The sequence below is a fragment of the Synchiropus splendidus genome, chromosome 19 (genome assembly GCF_027744825.2).
Source record: "Synchiropus splendidus isolate RoL2022-P1 chromosome 19, RoL_Sspl_1.0, whole genome shotgun sequence".
NCBI classification, from domain to species: Eukaryota; Metazoa; Chordata; class Actinopteri; order Syngnathiformes; family Callionymidae; genus Synchiropus; species Synchiropus splendidus.
The window spans coordinates 3,884,039-3,909,721 of NC_071352.1; the positions used below are offsets into that span (position 1 = coordinate 3,884,039).

The 25,683-nt window shown below is 55.0% G+C and overlaps 1 protein-coding gene across 1 annotated transcript; it reads left to right on the top strand.

Annotated features, from left to right (window-relative positions):
- The first annotated feature begins 1,438 nt into the window (after positions 1–1,438).
- nptx1l (neuronal pentraxin 1 like) lies at positions 1,439–24,388 on the top strand. The gene is made up of 7 exons (XM_053852322.1): positions 1,439–1,581; positions 2,301–2,364; positions 20,482–21,123; positions 21,523–21,730; positions 22,090–22,334; positions 22,799–22,978; positions 23,415–24,388. Exons 1-7 carry the CDS (start codon positions 1,439–1,441, stop codon positions 23,634–23,636), a joined length of 1,704 nt encoding a protein of 567 aa, XP_053708297.1. The 3' UTR covers positions 23,637–24,388.
- Positions 24,389–25,683: the final 1,295 nt, after the last annotated feature.

A 25,683-nucleotide genomic window follows, 5' to 3' on the forward strand; every position in this document is an offset into this window, starting at 1 on the left:
CGCCTGGCTGAAGAGTCTTTCAATTGTGCACCTGGAAGCTGCGGCAAAGTGTTTCAACCTCAGTGCATCCAGCCGAGAAGAGAGCAGAGGAGGAGATGAATATTGCATGTCGCTGATGTATATTTGGCTTTATTCCTGAAGTCTTTTCAATAGCCTCCCTAACAGCCTCAAACGCTCCGACTGAGGAGCAGAAAAGACAAATCGATGCATCATCCTCACAGCTCTCCTAGTGAGACGCTGCAGCACTTGAAATTAGCCACGTTTTCTCAAGGTTCATTTGAACATCAACCGCTGTTATCGATGTCAGAATCAATGAGAGTTCTTCACCCGTTTCTCTGGCAGCAGCCGGAGACAGTGGGGCTGCGCCATCTTCACGCAGAGGCTTTCTTCTGTCACGGAGAACACACACACACACTCACACACACTCACTCACACGACCATGACGGGCTTTAACTTCAGTTGAGCCAGTGGCATCAGACCTGTTCTGAGTCAACCAGCGGGGGAAACGACCATCTGAAATCTGTGAAATTAAATAAGACAATCAGTAATCCTTAATCTGGATTACATTGAGTGGCACAAAATGCTGGGTTGTGTCCTGAGCCTGGGGTGGGCTTATTTTTACCCAGGGTTCAGTGTGTTGCCGCGGCAGACTGGGTCACCCTGGGCTGGTCCAGAGATGTGTTTGATCCAGTTGAAACTCCGTATGAAGACGAGGCCATGGTGATGTGTTTGGCACCACCTCACTGCCCGACAGAGCCGGGAGCAGAACTCACCGCCACCAGCTCTTCACATCTGGATGGGATCGATGAGATCGATGAGGAGGACCTGGGGCAAGGCCGCGATTCAAACTGAGCAGATGTGAAGCAGCTGAATCACTTGGATGCAGAGTGCTGGGCGGGAAAGAAAGAACGAACCAGACAATGCAGACGTGAGAGTGGCGGACAAGAACGTTGCTCTTAAAACATTATCAGTTTAACCCCTCCACCGAACCAGGATTCTGCTGATCTCTAGCGCCACTTCAGGAAGAGCCGTTGGATTCACTTCAGTCCTCCCGAAGATGCTGAGTCAGCACAGGACAGGAAAAAAAAACCCCGTAAGAAATAAACCCAGCGTAAATTGTGGAAGCGCCTCTAAACCCCCGCCCTCCCGCCCCCGACGTGTTTGTCTTTGTGCAGATCCAGCAGCTCATTACAAGCCTTCATTGGCTTCCCTCACTGTGCCTGACTGCTGCGTCCTCTGAAGATCCTCCGGGGTCACCGAGAAGCCCACTTTAATTACTACAAACACAAGGGTGAAGCGGCGTCGACTGCTCTTTAATATCATGCGTGTTATCCTCAGTGACGGCTGTCCAAGCAGAGGTCATCAGAGGACGTGGACCTGGAAGCACACCTGAACTCCTGCAGTCCGTCCTCCTCTGATGTAAAGAGTTCCCTGTGAAATGCATCCCAAGGATGGGCTGGAGAACAACTGCACCTCAGATCACTGGTCTGTGGAGCAGGTGGCGCTGGTGAGCAGCCCAACACCAGACGGTGATGCAGGAGCATGTGATCACGGGAACCATCACCTGAAACCGATCCACAGGTGAGTGGGACTCGGCACTACAAGACAAGCGCCCCCTGTGGCTGCAGCCTGTACTGGGCCTCACATCATATACACTGGGGCTCTGCATCATCTGTTCGTTCTGGCCTCCAATATTGCTTGAGAAAGCAGCACAGATTGCATTTCATTAATTAGAGCTGCTTGTTTTCTTGGTGGGCAGGTTCCGTTTGCTCGGTCTTATTTGTTTTTGGCTCATACGCACCACACATTTTCCTCGGTGCTGGAGGCATTTGTCCTGCCACAGCAGAGGGAGGAGGAGGAGGAGGAGGAGAAGGAGGAGGAAAAGGAGGAGGAGGAGAAGCAGGAGGAGGAGGAGAAGCAGGAATCAAAAGGAGGAGGAAAAGGAGGAGGTGGAGGTGGAGGAGGAGGAGAAGCAGGAAGAGTAGGAGGAGGAGGAGAAGGAAGAAGAGGAGGAGAAGCAGGAGGAGGAGGAGGAGAAGCAAGAGGAGGAGGAGGAGAAGGATGAGGAAAAGGAGGCGTAAAAGCAGGAGGAAATGGAGGACTAGCAGGAGGAGATGGAGGAGCGTGAGGAGGAGGAGGAGGAGAAGGGGGAGGAGAAGGAGGTGGAGGAGGAGGAGAAGGAAGAGGAGAAAGACCCGGCGACTCACCAGGAGATGAGCCTGATGAAGATGAAAAGAAAGTGGCAAAGATCAACTTTCCTCACGGATCATGTGTGAGCTGTGCCTCACGCCTCTCCACAGGATTGGCTGCTGTTTTCCAGGGCTGAACGGTGAGATCCGGGTCATGAAGGAGGCACCACCGAGTGTGAGCTTGGAAGGCTGACTTGATCCCATCCAGGCAACAGGAAAGGTTGCCTCCAGCGGCTCTGAGAGCTGGAGGATGAACTGCTTGAGACTAGTGGGCGGACTGCACCCCGAGGACGTGGTGGGCGGCTGCAGGCCGCGAGCAGAATGGCAAGTACGGACGCAGAGCAGAGGTTAGCATGGGCGGCGGGAGTCAGTGGAATCAGCAGAGATGGGAATCATCCCGTCCATAAAACTTTCACTGTTATGGCTCCAAACTCAAAGGGATGGGATCTCAGTTCGACTTCCTTCAATCATGAGAGACACAGAGTAGAGCTGTGGAAGTTTGTTTCCTCTTTAACTTGACAACAGAGCCCAGTGTTGGTCCTGCACGTGTCTTCATGTCAGCAGGGTCCAGACTGGAGGTCCAGACTGGAGGCCCAGGGGGGTGGGGGGTGGGGGGTGGGGGGTGGGGGGGGGGGGTGGGTGGGTGATGATGTAAACAGAAGAGCAGAGCGGTCAATGCTTGATCGGGATCGTGGAGCTGCGTGACTCCATCCACAACCAAACCTTCCCAGTGAGTGAGTCCCGCGGCGCTGGTGAGCCATGAGAACAGGTTGACGCCTGGTCATGTGGTGCCACAAACATCCCCCCCAAGTCCGACCACAGGAAGTTGATCAGCAGGAAGTGGGTCCAGCTCACCCTCAGTCGGGTGTGGGAATCCAACACAGTTACTTCCATCACGTTGGAGAGTTTTGTTCAGGCAAGTCATGGAGCTGCTGAATCCCACCGGCCTGGGTGAATCCCACTCATGCACGGAGCCACGAGCCAGTGTCCCGGGACCAGGCCAAGAGAGGAGAACCAGAACGTGGTCTATGCTAGCAGCACGGACCGCTGACGGTCGGTGAGCCACTTTCAACGGCTGCTCCAGAGCACAGCAACACCTGCAGAGATCTGCCGCGACGGACGGCCGTCTGTGTGCCACGGCAGATGGCGGCGTCCGTGATGTTTCTCTTGACAGCTGCTGCCATCATGCTGAGAGATGCCTGACACAGAGGAGTCACAAACACTCAGCTCCTCCTGATTCATTGGGAAGCACAGCTCTCTCACTTCCTCTTTGATCGTTCAGCCCTGGCACACGTCTGCATGTCCTCCTGCTGACGTGCGCTTGTTAAAACTGAGCGCCAGCAGAACCTCCTGGATTATTCCTACCCTTCAGTCCTAGCAGGGGAGCGAGCAGGGTCAAGTAAAGGTCACATGTCAGGCTCACCTGCAGGCGCACGCACCTGTCCTGGAGAGCTGAAGATGCAACAGTCATGTGCTCTCACACAGGATGAACATCAGGGCAGAAATGCTACGGCTAGCTTCTCTTGCTTCTGTGCCGAGGGAGCATGCCGACCGAGGATCGTCGCTCCTGAAACCCCAGCCCCAGGTGAGGGTGACGGGATTGTGCCGGCACCTGTTTGGAGCCCTTTGATTGGACGAGAGTGGGTGGGAGGTCAGTACACAGGTGCCAAGGCGGGAGCCGAACCGGACTCGGGGGAGGAACCCAGGCAGGTGGGTTCAGGTGGGGCTGCTGTGTCGGGGAACAGCAGCAACATGGGGCACAGAGGATTCTTCACTGGCACCTGTGAAGACCAGGGTCAGCAGGAGACAAGAATCCTGGTCCATCGCTTGGGAGCTCCAACCTCTGCCGGGCGGACGTGCCCTGAAGGTCATGTGACGGCGGCAGGTCACAGAACGATGTCGGCGTGATCATCGACGAGAAAACAAGAGCGAAGTCTATCCTTCTGAGAGTGATCGCCTCATTTCCTGGCCCCGACGCTCGTCTTGTGTTTCTGGCTGCCTGCAGCCGCTGTTATTTATAAACAGGGCTGAGGATGGGAGCAGCCTCACGGGACCAGCAGAGGACGTCCTGGGGAGAAGTGACTTCAGATGTCCTCTGGGAGCACTCAACACACATTCCTCCTCAGTCCGTTGGTAATGGCGTCGATGGCTGCGGGAATCTAATCAAACTTCAGCAGAAATGCCGGTAAATGCCACTGAGTTTTCACCCCTCAGCTTGTGACGCTGCAAGCGTCTCACACACACACACACACACACACACACACACACACACACACCCACACACTCCAGTGTTGCTGGTGACACGCGGAGTGACACGAATGGACCAACGTCAGTGAGAGAAGAGACGGCCGCGGCTGCTCCTGCTGCATCTAAAGAAACCAGTTATCAGTGGGACACCTGAGGTCAGACGGCTGAAAGGTCCGCCCCTGCCATGATGGCGTGAGGAGACACGCTTGTAAGGACGGAGCTTCATGATGCCGTCAACACCTGATGCACAGCACTCTGCTTTTATTGCTTCTAAGTTGAACGACTGTTGAGACGACTGAGGACAGGAAATTGAATTGTGACGGAGCTCATCCAGCTGGATCATTTCCTGACCTGGAGTCATCAGGAAATTTGAGAAAACACCTGAGCGCTTGAGCCTTCCGTCGGCTGATGAAATGGCCAGCTCTTGGCAGATATTTCCTTCTCAGTCCGTAACAAGTTGTGATAGCTTCAGAGACCATGTGACTATTTGGCTTGTCATGATGCTTTGCAACACTGTCACTGGCAGTTCTTTAGTGGGAACCAAGGCAGAACTACTCTTTTATTTCTTCTGTTTATTTCTTCAATATTACCAGTGAGCTGGAGGAGCAAGCCTTGAGGTTGCAAATCTCTTTCACCTTCCTTAAATTTCATCAGCTTGGGTCTGACTGTCCCCGACTCCACGCTTCCCTCTCGAGCAGCAAAGTATAGGTGGATGAAAAAGAGCGAGAGGAAAACAACCTGGAAGGAAATAAAGTGGCAGCGAGGGAGAGGCTTCCAAGGGCACGATAGTGTTCGTGTTGTGAGTTGACGCCATCTGCTCAGCAGTGCGTCGGCTTGCCTGAACATGCCACGGCGCCGCTCCTGGAGCCATGGCGTGTTCAGGTACCGAGGGCCGACGGCTGGCTGAGTCAGGCCCGGGGTGACAGCCAGGCACTCGCCGGGGGCCGGCGCTGTTTGGCAGTGTGCTGCGGTCAGCTCCTCTGACACCTCCTCTCGCAGTGTTTGTCAGTGCTGAGTGTGCATCCTTCATCCTCGGGCTGTAGTGTCACACATGGTGTGTCACCCCACTTTCAACAGACGCTCCACCCGACCTGGTTATCACTAACGGCATCAGCCATTCATGGCCAGACACAGGCGGCAGTGACGCCCAGCCTGTGGACACTCCATCTTGGTTTGGACCGGACGTGACCCACAAACCCAGCAGCTGTTCCTGGAGAAGCAGGTGACGGGGTCAGTGAGTCGGTCCCCTCAAAAGAAAGCAGTACACATGCCAGGCCTTTGTGAGGCGCTGTTGGTCGTGAAAGAGACGTGTTTGTGTACGCACAGGAGAACAGCAGCACTGACATGGTGACCTGGAGCAGGCTAACCCGGACCTGGCCCCTGACCACGTTGATGAATCTGTTCTCACAGTGAGTCACTGCTGAAGTGAGTGGAAGTTGAGTCACTCTCACCCACCTGCCACAGACCAGTGATCTGAGATGAATTCAGGACGAAACAACAGCCGTACATGTAGCTTCCCGACGCTCCGCTGGTGGGTCTGGTGGGTCTGGTGGGTCTGGTGGGTCTGGTTTTAATGTGAGGCGCTCCACGCCTCAGCACCGGAGAGTCATTAGAACATCACATGATGAATGAACGTCTCCCCTCTCTGTTGTCAGTTTAAAGAAAAGCTGACCTGTGTGTCACACAGGAGCTCCGTCACCATGGCAACTGGCCGCGGCCGGTGCTTTTATGGATCCATTTCTAATTAGTCGTTTTCACTGTTCCCCCCGGTGGTCCCCGTGTCCTCGAATTTTCATAAGGCTTGGTGTGAATGGGACTGTGACGAATACTGTACGAGCTCAGGTGAGGTGGGTGAGGAGGGAGAGGAGGGAGAGGAAGGGAGAGGAGGGTGAGGAAGGGTGAGCAGGGTGAGGAGGGTGAAGATGGAGAGGAAGGGTGAGGAGGGAGAGGAGGGAGAGGAAGGGAGAGGAGGGTGAGGAAGGGTGAGCAGGGTGAGGAGGGTGAAGATGGAGAGGAAGGGTGAGGAGGGAGAGGAGGGTGAGGAGGGAGAGGAAGGATGAGGAGGGTGAGGAGAGAGAGGAAGGGTGAGGAGGGTGAGGACGGAGAGGAAGGGTGAGCAGGGTGAGGAGGGTGAAGATGGAGAGGAAGGGTGAGGAGGGTGAGGAGGGAGAGGAAGGGTGAGGAGGGAAAAGAGGGAGAGGAAGGATGAGGAGTGATAGGGAGGGTGAGGAGGGTGAGCAGGGAGAGGAAGGGAGAGGAGGGAGAGGAAAGGTGAGGAGGGAGAGGAAGGGTGAGGAGGGAGAGGAAGGATGAGGAGAGATAGGGAGGGTGAGAAGGGAGAGGAGGGAGAGGAAGGGAGAGGAGGGTGACGAAGGGTGAGGAGGGTGAGCAGGGAGAGGAGGGAGAGGAAGGGAGAGGAGGGTGACGAAGGGTGAGGAGGGTGAGCAGGGAGAGGAAGGGAGACGAAGGGAGAGGAGGGAGAGGAAAGGTGAGGAGGGAGAGGAAGGATGAGGAGGGAGATGAAGGGTGAGGAGGGAGAGGAAGGATGAGGAGGGAAAGGAAGGATGAGGAGGGAGAGGAAGGATGAGGAGCGAGAGGAAGGATGAGGAGGGAGAAGAAGGGTGAGGAGGGAGAGGAAGGATGAGGAGGGAGAGGAAGGGTGAGGAGGGAGAGGAAGGATGAGGAGGGAGAGGAAGGATGAGGAGGGAGAGGAAGGATGAGGAGCGAGAGGAAGGATGAGGAGGGAGAGGAAGGGTGAGGAGGGAGAGGAAGGATGAGGAGGGAGAGGAAGGGTGAGGAGGGAGAGGAAGGGTGAGGAGGGAGAGGAAGGATGAGGAGGGAGAGGAAGGATGAGGAGGGAGAGGAAGGATGAGGAGGGAGAGGAAGGATGAGGAGGGAGAGGAAGGGTGAGGAGGGAGAGGAAGGGTGAGGAGGGAGAGGAAGGATGAGGAGGGAGAGGAAGGGTGAGGAGGGAGAGGAAGGATGAGGAGGGTGACGAAGGGTGAGGAGGGTGAGCAGGGAGAGGAGGGAGAGGAAGGATGAGGAGGGAGAGGAAGGATGAGGAAGGATGAGGAGGGAGAGGAGGGAGAGGAAGGGAGCAGAAGATGAGGAGGGAAAGAAGGGAGCGGAGGGAGAGGAAGATGAGGAAAGGCCACACTTCAGAGACAGGGAAACACGGTCCCCGGTCAGCACTTTTAACGTGTCGTTCTAAAACCATCCACCAGAATCCTGCACCTGTCTTGTGGTGAGTCTCATGACTGAGGACAATGGAGTGTTTCCCTGGCAACACAGCAGCCTGGTTTACTATGTTCCACCTCTGCTGTGACCTGGTTTTCACAAGGATCTGTGTGTCCCGTCCCCAGACGTGAACTAGGTGGCCACGACCAGTCCAGGGATGACTCCTCTCTCCAGTCCCCCCCTCCACTGCTCCTCCTCTCCCCAGGGGCCCTGAGTTATTGAGGAAGCTCAGCCAGTAGCTTAGCGGTGGTTTGGCAGCGGCCCCTCGTTCCTCTGACCTTCTCCTGGAAAATACCAGCTTCTTCTTATTGAATTGTCTGCGCTGATGAGCGTCAGCTGCTTTGCTTTGTAACGATTTACGCACAATAAAGGCAGAGAAAGTCCATCTTCAGAATGTCCCTCCAGCAGGCGATGATCGGTGGACATGGCCGTCGCTTCAGGAGACAGATGAGCTCGTCTCGGGCCACACAGCTGTCACATTCTGGACTCTCCAAATCAATTTGAAGGAAAGAAGTGGCGAGGAGAAAATGACGGCACAGATGGCAGCGTGACTCAGGAGAGCGGATTCCTCTGAGAGAAGTGTTAAATGTCATCACACTCTTAAACGCTCCTGTAAGAAGGAGAGCAAACCGAGCAGATCCTGAGGCAGGAGGGGGCTGATGTGGCCGGCCAGCTCTCAGTCACAGACCAGGACAAGTCTCCACACCAGACTGACCCCAGGTGACTGGACAGTGTGAGGTCCCGTCTCTGCCTGTGAGTGTGTCCAGCTTCAGCCACTGGTGGATTCTCTCAGCTCGATGGAGGCGAGGAGTCAAGTTGCTTCATCTATGCCTGGATCCCAACGTTTGACTCCCACATTCTTCACAGGGAGACCTTCAGTGGGCTGCTGGCCCACTGCACTCGCCAGCTCTGACTGATCTGACCTCTCCTCACTCTCAGAATAGATATGGAGTGAGAATAGATCACCTGTCCTCACCGTCACGTGCCCACAGGACGGCTCTGGCTGGACCAGCTCAGAGGCCACATGTGAGCTGCCAGCCCCCGTGTTGACTGCCCACACCTGCTCATGCCTGCACACAACTGTCCACACCTGCTCACACCTGCTCACACCTGCACACGCCTGTCCACACCTGCACACACCTGCTCACACCTGCTCACACCTGCACACACCTGCTCACACCTGCTCACACCTGCTCACACCTGCACACACCTGCTCACACCTGCACACACCTGCACACACCTGTACACACCTGTCCACACCTGCACATGCCTGCATACACTTGCACACACCTGCACACACCTGTACATGCCTGCACACACCTGGTCACACCTGCACACACCTGCTCACACATGCACACACCTACTCACACCTGCACATGGCTGCACACAACTGTCCACACCTGCACACACCTGCTCACACCTGCACACACCTGTCCACACCTGCACACATCTGCACACACCTGGTCACACCTGCACACACCTGCTCACACATGCACACACCTACTCACACCTGCACATGCCTGCATACACCTGCACACACACCTGTACACACCTGTACATGCCTGCACACACCTGCACACACCTGGTCACACCTGCACACACCTGCTCACACATGCACACACCTACTCACACCTGCACACACCTGCACACATCTGTACACACCTGTACACACCTGCACATGCCTGCATACACCTGCACACACCTGTACATGCCTGCACACACCTGCACACACCTGTACATGCCTGCATACACCTGCACACACCTGTACATGCCTGCACACACCTGCACACACCTGTACATGCCTGCACACACCTGCACACACCTGGTCACACCTGCACACACCTGCTCACACATGCACACACCTACTCACACCTGCACACATCTGTACACACCTGTACACACCTGTACACACCTGCACATGCCTGCATACACCTGCACACACCTGCACACACCTGTACATGCCTGCACACACCTGCACACACCTGTACATGCCTGGACACACCTGCTCACACATGCACACACCTGTACATGCCTGCACACAACTGCACACACCTGCCCACACCTGCACACACCGGTACATGCCTGCACACACCTGTACACACCTGTCCACACCTGCACACACCTGCACACACCTACACGCACCTGTACATGCCTGCACACAACTGCACACACCTGCCCACTCCTGCCCACCCCTACACACACCTGTACATGCCTGCACACCACTGCACACAGTGGTGTGAGCAGGTGTGTGCAGGTGTGTACATGTGTGAGCAGGTGTGTGCAGGTGTGTACATGCCTGCACACCCCTGCACACACCTGTACATGCCTGCACACACCTGCACATGCCTGCACACCCCTGCACATGCCTGCACACCCCTGCACACACATGTACATGCCTGTACACACCTGCAGACGCCTGCACACACCTTGCTTCATCTGTCAGCTGCTCCTTCCACGGCAGGAAGGAAACAAATCAGGCCAGAAGGAAGACGAGGGCGTGACATGCTGAGGCGCGTCCGGCTGCACAGAGACACCAGAGCATCACTGGTCCGTCTGATGGACTGGTGGGAGCCCGTCTGGCCTTCAGAGTGACCCACGGTGGCCATGCTCACGGCTCCTCCAGCCGTGTAGGAGTCTGAACGGCACCAGAAGTGACTGGTCTCCACCTGCTCTGGAGGAACAGTGAGGCAGACTGCATTATTCATCAGAGGAGCTGCGTGTCAGTCGTGACTGTAAACAGACAGCCACTACTGTACACATGACTTGAGGTGTGGGAGGATTCTGCGCTGACTTTCTATCTGTTGCGCTAAAAAAAAAGACACTACAAAAGTATAAAGCGAGTCAAAAGTCGAGCTGACTCACCAGCGCCCTCTGAAGTTGTCAGATTTGACTGGGTAGAAGTTTGACGCCTGCTGTTCCGCCCGCAGCAGAGTGTGAAGCTCATATAAAAGGTGATGGAGAGGCTTCCACTAGCATCTCCAAGGATGAGCCCACACACACAGCTGCGCAGGCGAGAGCAACGTAATGCGGCTGAAATTCGGACGGACACACCTGGAGGGGGAGCAGCGTGAAGGGGGAGTGAGCCTGTCGCTGGTCTGTGGTTCTTCACTGCGCATGTCTCTCGCAGATCTGGGAAACACAAGGCAGGAAACAACAGAAGGCTGCTGCATGTGATGCTGGAAACACATGGCCGCAGCATCAGTGGGAGTGAGGCTGCGAGCGCGTGTCCCACTAGTGCTTGGCGGGATCCAGGACATCTAGTCCACGCTTGATGGATCCACCCGGATCAAGTTTTGCTCACCCTGCTCTCGGTGTCATGTCGGATCAGCTCTCTGTGGCTCCTGCCCATGTTGGGTCAGAGTGATCAGACCCCAGAGTCACAGCTGAGTGTTCAGACAGCAGAGTCACAGCTTAGTGTTTAGACTGCAGAGTCACTGCTGAGTGTTCAGACCGCAGAGTCACAGCTGAGTGTTCAGACTCCAGAGTCACAGCTGAGTGTTCAGACCGCAGTCACAGCTGAGTGTTCAGACCCCAGAGTCACAGCTGAGTGTTCAGACCGCAGAGTCACAGCTGAGTGTTCAGACTCCAGAGTCACTGCTGAGTGTTCAGACCCCAGAGTCACAACTGAGAGTTCTGACTCCAGAGTCACAGCTGGGTCCAGGACATGTTTTCAAGACGGCCACTCTCTCTGCAAAAAGACACAGATGGCCCAAAACTACAGACTGACTGAGTGATCGATGCAGAGAGGAACAATGATGCGGCTCTATACGTTTCTGGAGACAGAGGAAGGTGAGTGTGTTGTTGAGGCGACAGGAAGAGCCTGAGTGTCGTCCACTGAACAAGGAGACAAGAGCCTCGGACAAACCGGTGGAAACATGAGACGCGATTCAGAAGCAGAAGCTCAACAGAGCAAAACACATGTTGCAGGAGCAAGATTGAGTGGAGTCAGGTCACAGCTGCGAGCTGGACCGGCGCTGCATGCCTCTCTGAAGGAGGAGGAAACAAGCCAAACTACAACAGGAAGTGTGGACCGTGAGCCTGAATGTGACAGAATGCATGCTGAAGAAGGCCACTCCCTCTTCAGCTGCTTCCTCCTTCCATTGCAGTGGTTGGATCCCAAAGTATCAGGATGACGCTCTCCTTGCTGACCTGCTTTCCTGACGGTGTCGACAGTTCCTGGCACACCTGATGGCTCACCATCTCAGGGCTGGTAGACTCCTCTGTTCTCTGTCTGCATCAGTGAGTTTCCTCCAGCAGGTCTCCCAACATGTCTGCGTCCTCTTGATGAAGGATGATTGCGAAGCTTTCACTCCTGAAGGGTCGTGCAGCAGTTGGAGCGTCTGCTGCCGGCTTCTGGTGAGACCCTTGAACAAAGCCACACGTGCAGAACACGTTCCTCCTTTGCTGCACTGGTGTGTGTGTGAGACAATGTGAGATGGGAGAGGAACACACACTGAGGGGAACAACCAGCAGAGCAAACCTGAGCTCTGGCCCAGGAGGTATCCAGTGAAGAATGGGCGTTGAAGCAACAAACCAGCGTTTTGTTTGGAGGCAGGTGCAGCGTGTGGCAGGAGGAAGGAGAGAGTGTCTCACTGTGCTGCTGGCTGCAGCTCCACAGAAGCAGCATTGAGCGGCGACTCCGCCATCTGAATGGGCGTCTGTGTGTCCCAGTCCAGGGCCTCAGACGCAGGACCATGAGTGTGTGTGTGTGTGTGTGTGTGTGTGTGTGATGGAAGCACCTGCAGCTTTCATCTCTGCTGTGAAGAGGTCTTCTGGAGACACTTGGGTTCCCCAGTTCCTCAAGCCCTGGGACCCACTCTCTGAACAAGCTCCACATGCGCCTGACTCTGGATCATTTCAGTCTTCAAGTGTGGATATGGTGACAGGTTCATGAAGGTTCCTTTGGCCTGCAGCTCTTTATCAGGTCACTCACACCATTTCCTCACCATCGGTCCCTTGCAGTGGTCCTGCTGGTGAGTGACGCTTCAAAGTTCTTAAGTGCTTTAGTCGTGAGGGTTCGTGACGTCTCACCACTGCAGAGGTCAACAACAGTCCTCATGCACGGTGAAGAAATGAAAGCTACAGTAGGTTTCATCACTAGGGGCGAGGTCCTGCTGGGCATCACCGCCAAACGCTCGGCAGACGTGACTCCGAGCTAAAGGTCACTCTCATTATCGGCCACAATATGTTTCTGTATGTGGCGGGTCACAGGAACATGACCCAGCGTGTCTGACTCGGCGCCGGACACCGCGACCTCCAAGCATATGGCTCCTCTCTAATGAGATGGAAACTCAAGAACCGTGGTATCATCACCGCTAAGTGGCAGGGCTCCGTGTGTCAGAGAGGCTTGCTGCTGCGCTCGCTTCATGTCGGGGACCTCAGGGCGGCGCGTTGACATGGCAGCAGTCGAGACGCTCCAGACCACAGCAAAGCAGCTGCTGTTGTCAGCACTCCCCAGCACAGATGGCGCCGTTTACTATCTGAATGTGTCACCATCAAACCGCCACCACCAGATCCATGTTTACTTCAAAATGAACATGGCTGACACGTGAGCGAATCGCAGGCCTCTCGCCTCACTGGGTGCTGGGACACAGCCTGTGGTGTTCCCACCACTGCCCTCCCACCACTGTCTTCAAAGATTCATCAGCACTTTTGTAATGTCGTGGATGTGATGAGGAGTCAACTGGTTTCGGGACACTCCCCACAGAGAGAGAGTGTCGTTCACGCAGGCTTTTCAAGATTAAATACAGCCATGAGAAGAAACATCCCTCAAACCCTCAAGTCCGTGGTGCAGAGCTGTGCCTCCTCTGAAGTTCCTGTCGGGCAAAGGTCACGTGATTCAGGACGGGGATCCGGACGTGAGGCCGGGCGGTGCCAGATAATGAAGTGTGGCGAGCCACTCTCCCGCCACTGAAACCTCACCTTTGACTGCGGCGGGTCGATGGCCGTCACTGCCATTCTCCTCATCGATCCGTGATGCTGCCTGAGTCCCAGTCCCAGGTGTCTCTCACCCGGTCAACGTCTCGGCTGCACACAGGGGTCGGTCACTACAGCGAGTATGGCGAGGTGTGCACACGTGTTTATTCACCCTTGTGGGGACCGACAGAGGGTGAAGACACGGCTGGCCGTTGCACCTACTCCTCACTTGAGACCAGGATCTCAGTGATCATCAGAGCAGGAAGACTTGGTGGATGATGAGGAGAAGAAGGGTTCCCCGCTACAGAGCTCTTCTGGAAGACCTCCCATGTTCCATCAGGAAAGTTTCTCAGGGCTTCACCCATTAAATCCTTCTATTACAGTGGAGAAGAGAAAGGCAGATTTACAGCGGAGTGATGATAGCAGAAGGCTGAAGGGGAAGCTCATCTCCACCTACTCCCTCAGTGATGACTCACAAACGCCTTCCGCTTCTCATTTAGAGACCTTCCATGGCAGCAGCGCTTTAGAAAGTTTCCTCAGTGAAGTGGGAGTCCGTGGTGTGACTGACCTGGCTCCGCGGTTCTGTGGGGTCCGGACCGGTTGATCTTGTCTGGCGATTGATTTCACAGAAGGGAGAGAAATACTCTTCCAGGAATGATGGCGGTTTCCGACACCAGAGGTCGACATGGAAACAGGTGGCGCTCCTCTCTTAACAAGCCCTGCTAACGAAGAGCAGGTTTCCGTTTGGTGAAATGAGGTGCACAAGGTTAAAGGTCGTGAGAATCACTAGCTCCAACAGAAGCCTGTGACCGTCAGTGTTTTCAGATCCAGGACACAGTGGAGGTCAAAGGACTGCCCACAGGCAGGAGCTGGGGGCACATCCCACTTGGGTCTCGGAGAAATTTGTGTTGGGATAAAGAAACACACAAATCGATAAATGAATATGTTGCTATCAAATTCATCAAAACCCTTTTAAAAATATGATAAAAAGTAGGAGCAAATGTTGAGGGAATGCAGCATTTAGAAAACCAAAACATCAGCTCAACTGCTCTGTGAAGGTCAGCGGTTAAGGTCAGCTGGGTCTGGGGAGGATGGAACGATGGACCAAGTGATGGGGTCAAACCTCTTCACTCAGGTCCAGACGCACAGATGTAGCGAACCACGGGCGGGTCAGACAGAACAAGAGGATTTGGAGTCCCGGGCCTCTGGAGCTCAGCTGCTGCCCCCAGGATGCCGCCTCGGTGAGCAGGAACAGCGGGGTCCATCCCTAATCTACTCTGCCAGAAGCAATTTGCACACTTCATTCCTCGCTGCCTGAGAACAAGGCGACAGTGAGCAGGAATGATGTATGAGGCTGAAACAATGATCATTAATAGAGTGTTGACTGTTTGAAGTGGATAGCAGCATGAATAATGGACGGAAGGAAGCCTCTGCTCTTGCTCCCGCACGGCAGTGGAAATCACCAGTGATTGGGAATGAGAGCAACAAATCCAACTGGAGCTTGGATGATGGAGCCTTTCTGAAGTCGGTGGACACCTCACCTGAGCTCGCCACCTCACCTGAGCTCACCGCCTCACCTGAGCTCGCGGCCTCACCTGAGCTTGCCGGGCCACATCTGTGCTCGCCGGCCTCACCTGAGCTCACCGCCCCACCTGAGCTCACGGCCTCACCTGAGCTTGCCGGGCCACATCTGTGCTCGCCGGCCTCACCTGAGCTTGCGGCCTCACCTGAGCTCACCGCCCCACCTGAGCTCACGGCCTCACCTGAGCTTGCCGGGCCACATCTGTGCTCGCCGGCCTCACCTGAGCTCGCGGCCTCACCTGAGCTTGCCGGCCTCACCTGAGCTCACCGGCCACATCTGTGCTCGCCGGCCTCACCTGAGCTCGCTGTGTTTGTTCTCATCCATCCTCTTCTCAGGTGTTTTAATGAAACTCCATGGAAGCAGCAGGTGAGAGCTGCAGAGCAGGTCAGCAGGCGTCTCTGCCCCCAAGTGAAGACTCTTCTCTGTACCTTCCTCTCCGTCCGTCTCTCAGGTGGTTCAGAGAGCGCTGCGCTGGAGTGGCCGAGCAGGTCATCATATCTGCTCGGGAGGAAGAGAGCGCCACATTTGAGTGATGGTCCCAGCGGACCCTGCCAGGGCAATGATGCTGAATTCCAAACTCCTGGTCATCGATTAGACGTGATTCCTCCTGATGCTTCAAGCCTTCATTTCCACCCTGCTCATTTACTCACTGCTGTGGAGGAGCACACACAGTTTTCCTCACAGTGTGAGATGGTTGTCGAGGAGGATGTACAGGTCCGTGGAAAGGAAAAGTGAGGGAGGTGCAGGCACCAGAAAGAAGCTTTGCCCAACAGTGGAGGTGATGACGAGTTAGAGAACAAGCTGCTGAGGAGGTCAGGGGTCAAATGAGTCTCTCAGAGGGACATGTGGAGACACGGCGAGACACAGTGAGAGAGACAGAGCTGAAGGGGAGGACCACAGTCAGGTTCCTCATGCAGGTGGAGGACAGCCCTGGGGTAGATGATGGATGAGGACAGGGACTGAAAAAAATCTCTCCCCTCGGGTGGTGTGGCTTCCACTTCTGACTGCTGGGAGACCAAAATAGGACAGGCCTCAAACAGAAGAGCGTCACGCTCAGCGACGGGTTCACGGCTGATGCTTCAGCTCCTCGGCAGCGCCTCTAAGAGGCTGTCAAAAAGGAGCCGGGGAAGTGGGCGCCCTGACCCATCTGTTGACATCTCTGCTCATCACCTATTTAAAGACAATAAATAGAGAGAAGAGGAATCAGTCGGAGAGAGAGAGATTTAAAGGCCAGATGAAATATTCAAGCAAAAAAGAGCTTTATTTTTAGATGCCACTGGTGGTGGGGCTCTTTGGTTGTATTATTGATGCTGCTGTGTGAGTCTCGCCTGAGAGGAGCTCCACAGCAGTGTACGCGCAGGATATGGAGCGCCTCCGAGGGCAACGGCCGCGGCGTTAACCAGAGAAAAATGAAGCAATAAAAGGGAAGCAGCCACTTCGTAGTAAACAATGGGAGGGCAGCAGAACCAGGACAAGCTGGAACAAACAAGCAGCAGCATGAGAGCGGAGATGTTTGCTCCCGCTGTTGGACAGCCTGAGAGCTGTGAGGTGCCGAGTTGGCGCCGGCTGCCGGTTCCTGCCAGGCCACGGGGTCCATGCAGAGGCTCCGCCTCCCTGCTCAGGATCAGGTTTGGTTTCAGCTGTTGCTTCTCCAGGTTCCTGGTAGCTGGAACTGAAGGAGGAGCCAGTGTCAGACCTGACCCTGTTGCAGCAGAAGCTCGCTCCCGTGTCGGTCCAGTACATCACATGACACTCGCCAGTCAGCTGGGAGTCTGAGAGGCTCACATATGCCGGACTCGACACAGTTCAGACGGATGGATTCACGCCAGTCATGCCACGACTTCTGACTCACACACCAGACTCTCTCGTGCATTTATCGGCAGGTGTAGCGCTCGGTTGAGCTGACCCTGACGCCGTGACAGGCAGGCATGGGCCATAGAAGGGGGCTGGACGAGATCCTAGAGTCTGCTGACACGCCTGCTGCAGTGTGTTCCGCTCCTCACTGAGCGTCTCGGTGCAGGAGAGAAACTGTTGGTTATTCAGCTCCAGCTTTATTCGTTTTTCACCTGGACCACTGTGAAGGTTCTGTGAGAGAAACAAAGCTAATTCCGTTATCCGCTGAGGTGACCTTCTTCCATGCAATTGTTACAGCATGTTTCCTGCGTGTCTGAGGGTGAGGAGCAGAGCTCTGCTCCTGCTGCAGACTGAGGCCTGGCGAAGTCACTCACGCTGCTGCTGAGCCGGAGAAGATTCCTTCATTAGTCTGCAGCTCTTGACAGCGCTTCCTGCTCCCAGCGCCTCCCTGACAGCCGAGCCAGCGCTGCGCACACCTGCAGCCGACACCTATCATAAACACACAGCATTAACTTGGCCTCCGCTGGAGCCGCACAAGTCAACAAAAGTCAGCGTGGCCAGCCGGAACCCTCCCAGATGTTTGCATATGTTGGCTGACAAGATGCGGGTGGATGCCGGGGATTTAAGGAAGACACATCTACCCTCTTCAGTATTAATATTCCATAGATGCGGAGCTGTTTAGCTACTGACTTATTCATGGCAGCCAACCCTGTATGTGTTGGTGTAGCAACATAAGCAGGTGTTTTCCTGCTGGTGCTCGTTTAGTGCCTCCAGAGACACGTGTGTATAAGAAACACTCATGTCAAACTCGTGGCCGGGGGGCCAAATACAGCTCACTCAGACCGTCCCAGTGGCCCACCGGAGCTTTGGATGCATTGTGTGGATGGCAGTGGAGAAACTGCATTAGGAGCAGGACGCGCTGCTTCTGCAGGCCACGAGGAGCTTCAAGGTTTTCTCTGGCTGGAAGCATCAGGTGATGGCGATGCTGCGGTGCCAGCTCTCAGCACGGCCTACAGACCTGTTGTACTGATACATGTTTGTAACTGTCGGAGACAGGGAGGGAACAAAGATCCAAGGCTGGATCTTTGCCTCGAATGGGCAGCCGTCACTGAGACACACGAGCAGATGGCAGAAAAATGACTGGTCTTCCAGTGAAGAAGGATTTTCCGAGCGCAGTCTCTGGGTTGGTCCTCGAGCCCTACTATTCTCAAGATTCTGATTCGCCGATATCACTATGAATGCAACTCTGGCAGTGAACACATGAGAGCACTGGTCATGTCGAGGATCATGAGCTTTCTCCTGACACTGAGAGCAGGTCACATCCAGGGCCAGACATTCATATCTGCTCCTCATGAACATGATGTGTCATCCAGACTTCATAATGACATCAGCCTGATGACTCTAACAGGCACAGAGTCAACTGAAAATGTAAACACTTGGATTCCCTTGATGGGCTCACCCAGCTACCCGGGGTGCAAGGCAAGCGAGAGTTGGATCGATCTGCGGCTCCATACATTATTGAAGAGGAGGGGGCTGAGCCCAAAAGGTGGTGCTAGCACACGTGGCTCAGAAGGCATTAGATTAATATCCCACATCCTGTCAGGGCCGTGTGCAGCACCTGGCTATTTCAGCAACACGTTAGCTGTTGAACACTGGTTTCTTCTGCTGACTGCCGCAGACAAGCACAGCGGCGCGGGCTGAAGCACAGCAGGTCATAGAGTCCTCCTGCTTTTGTAGGCGGTGAGGAGCAGAGCTGCGAGTCGTAGGTGAAGGAGAGGTGATGCAGGAGGAGCCACGCTCAAGGTTTTCTCTGGCTGGAGCAGTCTGAGCTCTGTCTGCGTGGGAGGCTCTGAGAGCCCAAATTCATCCACTTTCATCCCAAACAAGGAGTCAGAGAAAGGATGGTTTCCAATCCAAGATTTCCACCAAAGGAGTACACACTTGGGGCGTCGTCTCTGGCTCTGGCGCTCGGACCCAGTGAAGCACGCAGCCTGACACTGTTGTGAGCTGAGGTTGTCACACACTGCTGTTTCTTTTCAACACATTAATATTCAACCACCTCTGAGTATGAGGCACAGCCATCCAGCCGCAGGTCTTCAGCAGAAGAACGGATCAGATAGAGGCGCTGGTCATAGTGTCACGCTGCGGTTTAACTCCTGAGCTCTCCGTTCTCCTCAGTGTGTCACAGTCTTCCGCAGGACTTGGATAACAAGAGTGGCACAGACGGTTGCATCACCACAAATCCCCTCCAAAGCCCCAAAGTAAATGATTTCCACTCACACCTTAAAGCTTTTCTCTGCCGGCAAAAACATCCATCAACTTATGAGCGTGGGACGTCCCGCCGGTAAACCTCTCCTCCGGCTCCAACATCCGTTGCATCATGTCCTTCCGTAATCCGCAGTGGGTCACATGCTCCAGCAGCCCAGACTGCAGGGTCCCCTCCTCAAGCCCTTCAGGAGACAGACAACAAGCCTCAGGAGAAGCGTCCCACTCCAGCTGAGCTCAGTGCTGCTCAGCTCCGGATCCCAGAGCAGGAAACCTTCATCCCTGTGAAAAGTGGAGTTTGTCTGCTCTTCAGTCGACAAGTGGCCACTGAAACTGTGATGTTCTCTGTCCTGTGGGGACTCCGTCTGGTTCCCTTCTCATCGTAGATACTGAAGACCCAGTCCTGCTGTGAGGAGGCTGATGAAGGGTTCCTCGGTCAGAGTGTGTTGGCCGCCTGCTGAACCAACCACCAGCTGCTCCCCAACTGAGGGGCTGCACCCCTAAGTCCGATCAACACAAACCAGTAGAAACCAGCATCAACTCAGGGAATTGTTCACCTTAAGCTAACTGACCGGAGAGAGCTGCACCCACGGAGGCAGTCGGTTCTCAAAGCACCGCCAGCTCCGATGCTTCGCGTCTGATTGACGGAGATCCAACTGTCCCTTCTCTGAAAAGTACAACGGTTTGGAGGAGCGCGACTTCAGGACCGCGGACAGCGCCGCGTTGTGTTGGCGCTTTCGGTTCCTCTCAGTGAAGGCTTTGCTTGACCGAACCAGACCAGAAGAAGCCCAACACTGTCAACCACCTCACAAATGAGACGTCCAGTCAAAGTTTATCCCATTTATTTGGTGCTCGCGTGAGGGACCCTCAGAGCCACGCGCCATGTTTGCTCGCCTGATGGAGCTTTTCTGATACATTATGAACAATACTGATCTGATCAGCTGCAAACATCTGCCATCATGGCCGCTGACGTCACTGAGAAATACAAGTGAACCCTCACCCCCACGTAGATTGAAGATGAAAAGCTTAAATCAACCCGTCATCAGAATCGTTTCATCTGAAGGTGCTGGAGCGCGTCACTGATGAACGAGTGAAAACAAATAAAGAAAAGTTGCAAGTGGCGGGTGCCTCCTCCCCCAAGCAGACTTGTGCGAAAGCCTTCAAATCCACGCTTTCCAGATGAGATGACAGTGGGAGATTGAAAAGGTGGGAGCCTGCGAGCAAAGCGGCTGTGACGCGGCTGTGGGGCCGATTAGAGAGCGCGTCGGTTCCCTCCCCTTCGGTGGTGATGCAGTGGAGCAGCTCTGCGCAGAACCGGGCTCCGTGTATAAAAGCAGCTGCGCCTGCACGCGCCGAGTACAGCAACATCCGCTCCCGAACCGAGTCCGAAGCGGCGCCAACATGCTCGGGATCTGCCGGAGACTTGTTCTCGTTTCCTGCTTGTTTGCGCAGAGTTGGGCTCAGGAGTTGGGCGGACAGACGCAGTTCATCTGCACGTCGGTACCAAAGGATGTGGACATTTGCGCGGCCACGCTGCAGAACAGCGTTCCCGGGGAGGACTTGAAGACCACCGTCATGCAGCTGAGGGAGACGGTTCTGCAGCAGAAGGAGACCATCATGAACCAGAAGGAGACCATCCGAGAACTGACCTCAAAGTTGGCTCGCTGCGAGAGCCAGAGCGGCGGCGAGTTCGGGGACGCGCGTCCCGGCGGGCGCCGGAAAGAAACCGGGGCCAAAAACACCATGGGGGACGTGTCCAGGGGTCCCGCCGACACTTTGACGCAACTGTCTCAGACTTTGCAGTCTCTGAAGCAGAGACTGGAGAACCTGGAGGTACAATGCGGCTTTTCCTCTTGCACTTTGTTTTGCGCCATTTCCGCTGCTCGCACTTAGAAAGCGATTCATTACCGCTGCAGATACAAACATCCTCGAAATAATTGCGGTCTCAAATACTGCACCGCCTCCAGGGACTCTGCATCACAGAGGTCCCTTTCAAAGAGGAATAATCATTTACAAACGAGTCGCACACACTCACACACGCACGCACTTTTGATCCGCTTGTATGATGAATTGACCGAGCCCACGATCAAGACCCAGTTTTTGATGTGGGACTTTTGGGGAGGACAGAATGGGGTGGTCAGGGGGAACATTTTTCCTTTGTCAAACATCATGTCGGGTTTCGATGATTGAGTGACGGAAGTTGACGTCCTTGTTCTTCCTCTTCACCGACAGCAGTTCAGCAGAAGCAACAACTCGGTGCAGGCAAACAGCCTCAAAGACCTGCTCCAGAGTAAGATCGACGACTTGGAGAAGCAAGTGCTGTCCAGGGTCAACAGCATCGAGGAGGGGAAGCCCGGACTCCGCAACGAGACGGAGCAACGGGGGCGAGTGGAGTCCACCCTCACCTCGCTCCATCAGAGGATCACCGACCTGGAGAAAGGTAATGTGGACGGTCCTCGCGAGCACAGGTGTGTTTTGACCGTGAGAATGAGCCTGGACTCCCCAGGTGTCAACTCCGGCTCACGCACGTGCATCAGAGCCTCATTTGGCCTCGGCCATCCGAGTGACCCTACAGCGGCACTAGACGCGCGGAGCGAGCGCTGGGCTCGATGACGCGGCGCTCCTCCGCGGCGCTTATGGCCGTGAGATTAAATCCAATCTGCTGCAGCGTGATTGTGGATCTGTTGTGTAACCTCTAATTCCAGCACAAATCCCCCGCGGCGTGCGAGCCTGCACTGATACTTGTGTGTTTAAACACATGGAGGAGAGACGCTGACGGCGAGGCCTGTGTTTGCGCAGGTCAGAGGGAGAACAGGCCGCTGGACAAATTCCAGCTCACCTTCCCGTTGAGAACCAACTACATGTACGCCAAGGTGAAGAAGAGCCTGCCGGAGATGTACGCGCTCACGGTGTGCATGTGGCTCAAGTCCAACGCCTCGCCCGGAGTGGGCACGCCCTTCTCCTACGCTGTCCCCGGCCAGGCCAACGAGCTGGTCCTCATCGAGTGGGGCAACAACCCCATGGAGCTGCTCATCAATGACAAGGTGTGTTGTGGACTCCTGTGGAAACCTGAGGCGTGGAGAAGCTGTAGCAAGGCGCCAGCAGGAAACTCACTCGGTCGCGTGGTCTGTGACGGAATAGTTTTTGTGAGGACTATGAGCTTTGCCTTTTGGCTCCCCAGTTTTTTTCTGGTACGGATCTCATTATCCTTCGATTCCACTGGAGGCAGGAGCCGGCTCTGTGCAGTAAACAGCCTGTTGTCTGCTCAGACACGGACCCAGATGTTGTGGGAAACTTGGAGGTCGTAGCGATGAGCCTTGACCAGCATGTTTACAAACTAGGATCCGTCTTTCCAAGTGCTTAGCGTTCTCTCTGCAGCTTCTCCAGCCACCTCCATCAGCTCCGGGACCAAGTGGGTTTCCTAGGCGTCTCCACTGGCTCCCTAGATCTCTGCTTGTTGGCCAGTGTCTGTGTGATGACTCAGCACGAGTTGGTGTGTCAACTGCAGGTGGCCAAGTTGCCATTCCTCATCAACGACGGGAAGTGGCACCACATCTGTGTGACCTGGACCACACGCGACGGCGTCTGGGAAGCCTTCCAAGATGGCGTCAAGAGGGGCAGCGGCGAGAACCTGGCCCCATATCACCCCATCAAACCCCAAGGGCTGCTGATCCTGGGCCAAGAGCAGGTGAGTCAGTCGCGACACACACGCACGACACGGAAACCAGAGGCGTCACCAGAAGTGAGAGCAGGGCCGAGGCCAACAGCTGAGCTGAAACAGTAGCTGCTCAGGACACATGGAGCTGAGATGGAAGGCAAGGTTTGAGTGTCTGTGACCCCTGACCTCACAGCCGTGCCAGGATAGGGTCAGCTGAGGAGCAGGAGGTGTTGACCGTGAGCTGGTCCTCGGGCAGTGGAGCTAAGCCGAGACAGTAAGAGCAGGAGCCTACGACTGTACCAGCTCTAATGAGGTTATTACGACTCCAGTCTCATTAAGAACCCGGGAGAGAGAGACGTGCGTCTTCCCGCCTGGCTCTCATCCGTCACCAGCGTAATGCAGGCGGTGATTCGGCCTGACATAAGAGGCTGTAAGCTTTAATGAGATCCACTGCTCTCTGCCACAGGACACGTACGGTGGAGGCTTCGACGCCACGCAGGCCTTCGTCGGCGACCTGGCCAACTTCCACATCTGGGACCGTAAACTGTCTGTGGGAGAGATTTATAACCTGGCCACCTGCAGCAGCAAAGCTCAGGTGGGCAACGTCTTCGCATGGATGGAGACCAGCCTGGACATTTACGGCGGCGCCTCCAAGTGGACGTTCGAAGCCTGTCGCCAACTCAACTGACGTGGGAGAAGCGGACGGACTGTTGGGCCGCCGCGGCGCTGCACCGGTGACGGGACTCGGCACGTCAGGCAGCCACTGCTCCCACTGATGGGCGGGACCCTTTGACAGAAGAGAATCTTCCCGGGGAAAGTGGCGGCGAGTGTCCTGCGGCGCCTGAATGCACATCAGGCATCAGGAGATCCGAGGTGTCTTTCTGAGGCTGGAGGCAGGAGATGCCGCCTCATGTTTAGCAAGCAGATGTCACGCCACCTCTCCACTGCCAGGATTTCTCACTGTGTAGCAGTGGACTGGAGGAACCGGATCCTCAGGAGGCCAGACCACCCCGTTTCTCTCATCCTCTCTTCTCCAGCGCCACCTGCTTGACCTGATCTTCTGTACAGAACGACGAGTGTATTTATCAGTTGCCAACATGGAAGCCTGAGTGCCTTTGGGCTGTTGGGAATCTCAGCACGTTGGTCCGTGTCTCCTTGGGTCCTTGGACCTTGGTTTTTTTAAAAAGATGTTTGTGGCAGCACTCTGACGGAGGCCCATGTTTGCAGATGTTTGTGCACCAGTGGGAATGTTCTCTGTACAGTTACAGCATGTCTTAACGTGTAAATGCTGCGTCGGCCAGTTGAACCTTTGCGTGTCCCCTTCTATTTTTGGGCTGAGACTTTTCTACTGTCTTGTTACAAGCTTCAAGCATGGCAGCACCCACAGATGAAAAAGAAGTTCTAGTTTTTGTAATAAATTGTGATACTTGAATCCGAGCTCATTCATTGATTGATCCGAAGGAGGGAGCGCCAGGAGGAGTGGGGTCCTCAGGGTCACACACTGGTTCGTGCTGCGGAGGCAAACCACCGGTCCTCACAGACACCCAGAGGCCAGGTGAGAGAGTTCAGTGCTTAGCAGCAGCCGCAGGCCACGCCTCTTCGCCGCTCGTGTTCCACGGCTGGAAACCAGAGCACATGTTCTTTACCACAAGAAGCAAGCAGCAGGCCGTGCTGCACGACCTTTGAACTCTATCTGACAGGCCGCAGGACCCTTGTCTCTTCAGCCTTGTCAGAGATGTGAAACCTTGTCAAAAGTAAAGCGCTGACGTGTCACTTCAGCTCACGTGTTTACACGGGCAGAGAGAGGGATCCCAGGCTGACGGCGTCCTCACCATCGCCTGCGTCCCAGCCAAGAGCAGGAGTCTGAGTCATCGCTGGCAGGCCTCGACCGGCAGCTGCGCTCAGTGAGTCACTCAAGTGAGAGATATTTAGGAACAAACAGGGAAATAATGAGAGGAATCTTTGCACAGTGGCCATCGGTGTCACTCGCCCTAACACGACTTCTTTATGGAGTGACTATGGTTTCCACGGCAACGGTCCTCATCCTTCCCTGACAACCTGCCGAATGACTTTTCGTGCATGTGACACTCGGACATTGTTGTGAAGACACTGCTTGGACACAGCTGTTGAGGAGCCATTTCATCAAGAAGCAACTGTCAAGATTTTTATCGCAAACTCGGCTGTTTTCTATTTTCAGACCCAACACAAGTGACTGACATCGAAAATGGACATCACGATTCAAGAAGGCGAATGTGCTGTGTGTGAGTGTTCAGGAATCCCAGCTTGTCATCCACACTTTCTCACACACACACACACACACACTTTTCTCTCTGTCCTCGTGGTACAGCTATAGGACCATGCAAACACACACACACAGAGCCTTAAATGCCACATAAATACTGTGCGGTGAATTTGAAAAGGGCAAGGTCACTGTGCTCTGAGAGCTTGGAGTGGACTTGAAGTAAAGTTCAGAATGAAGAAGTGATCCAGCTGCAGATTCGGGGTGCGTTGACAAAAGTCGTGTCCTGTTCGGCGTCACCAGCGTCTCCCGGCGGCTGACAGCTCAGCTCCTGGTCACTCACTCTCTTGCTGGCTCTTTGCCTTTACTCACTCTAACAAGCAAGGAGGCCGGCGCTGAGCGAAGCATCGCATCTCGGCTGCACACCTGCCTTCCCTGGGTTATTAGCGAGGTCGTCCTGGTCCCGCCTCGCTCGAGTCGCGGCTCCCACAAATTG

Excerpts from the sequence above, each read along its gene's own strand:
- nptx1l (XM_053852322.1), top strand. The coding sequence starts at position 1,439 with ATGCATCCCAAGGATGGGCTGGAGAACAACTGCACCTCAGATCACTGG. Across the intron at positions 21,124-21,522 it reads AGAGACTGGAGAACCTGGAG|CAGTTCAGCAGAAGCAACAA; the intron begins GTACAATGCGGC and ends CTTCACCGACAG. Across the intron at positions 21,731-22,089 it reads GATCACCGACCTGGAGAAAG|GTCAGAGGGAGAACAGGCCG; the intron begins GTAATGTGGACG and ends GTGTTTGCGCAG.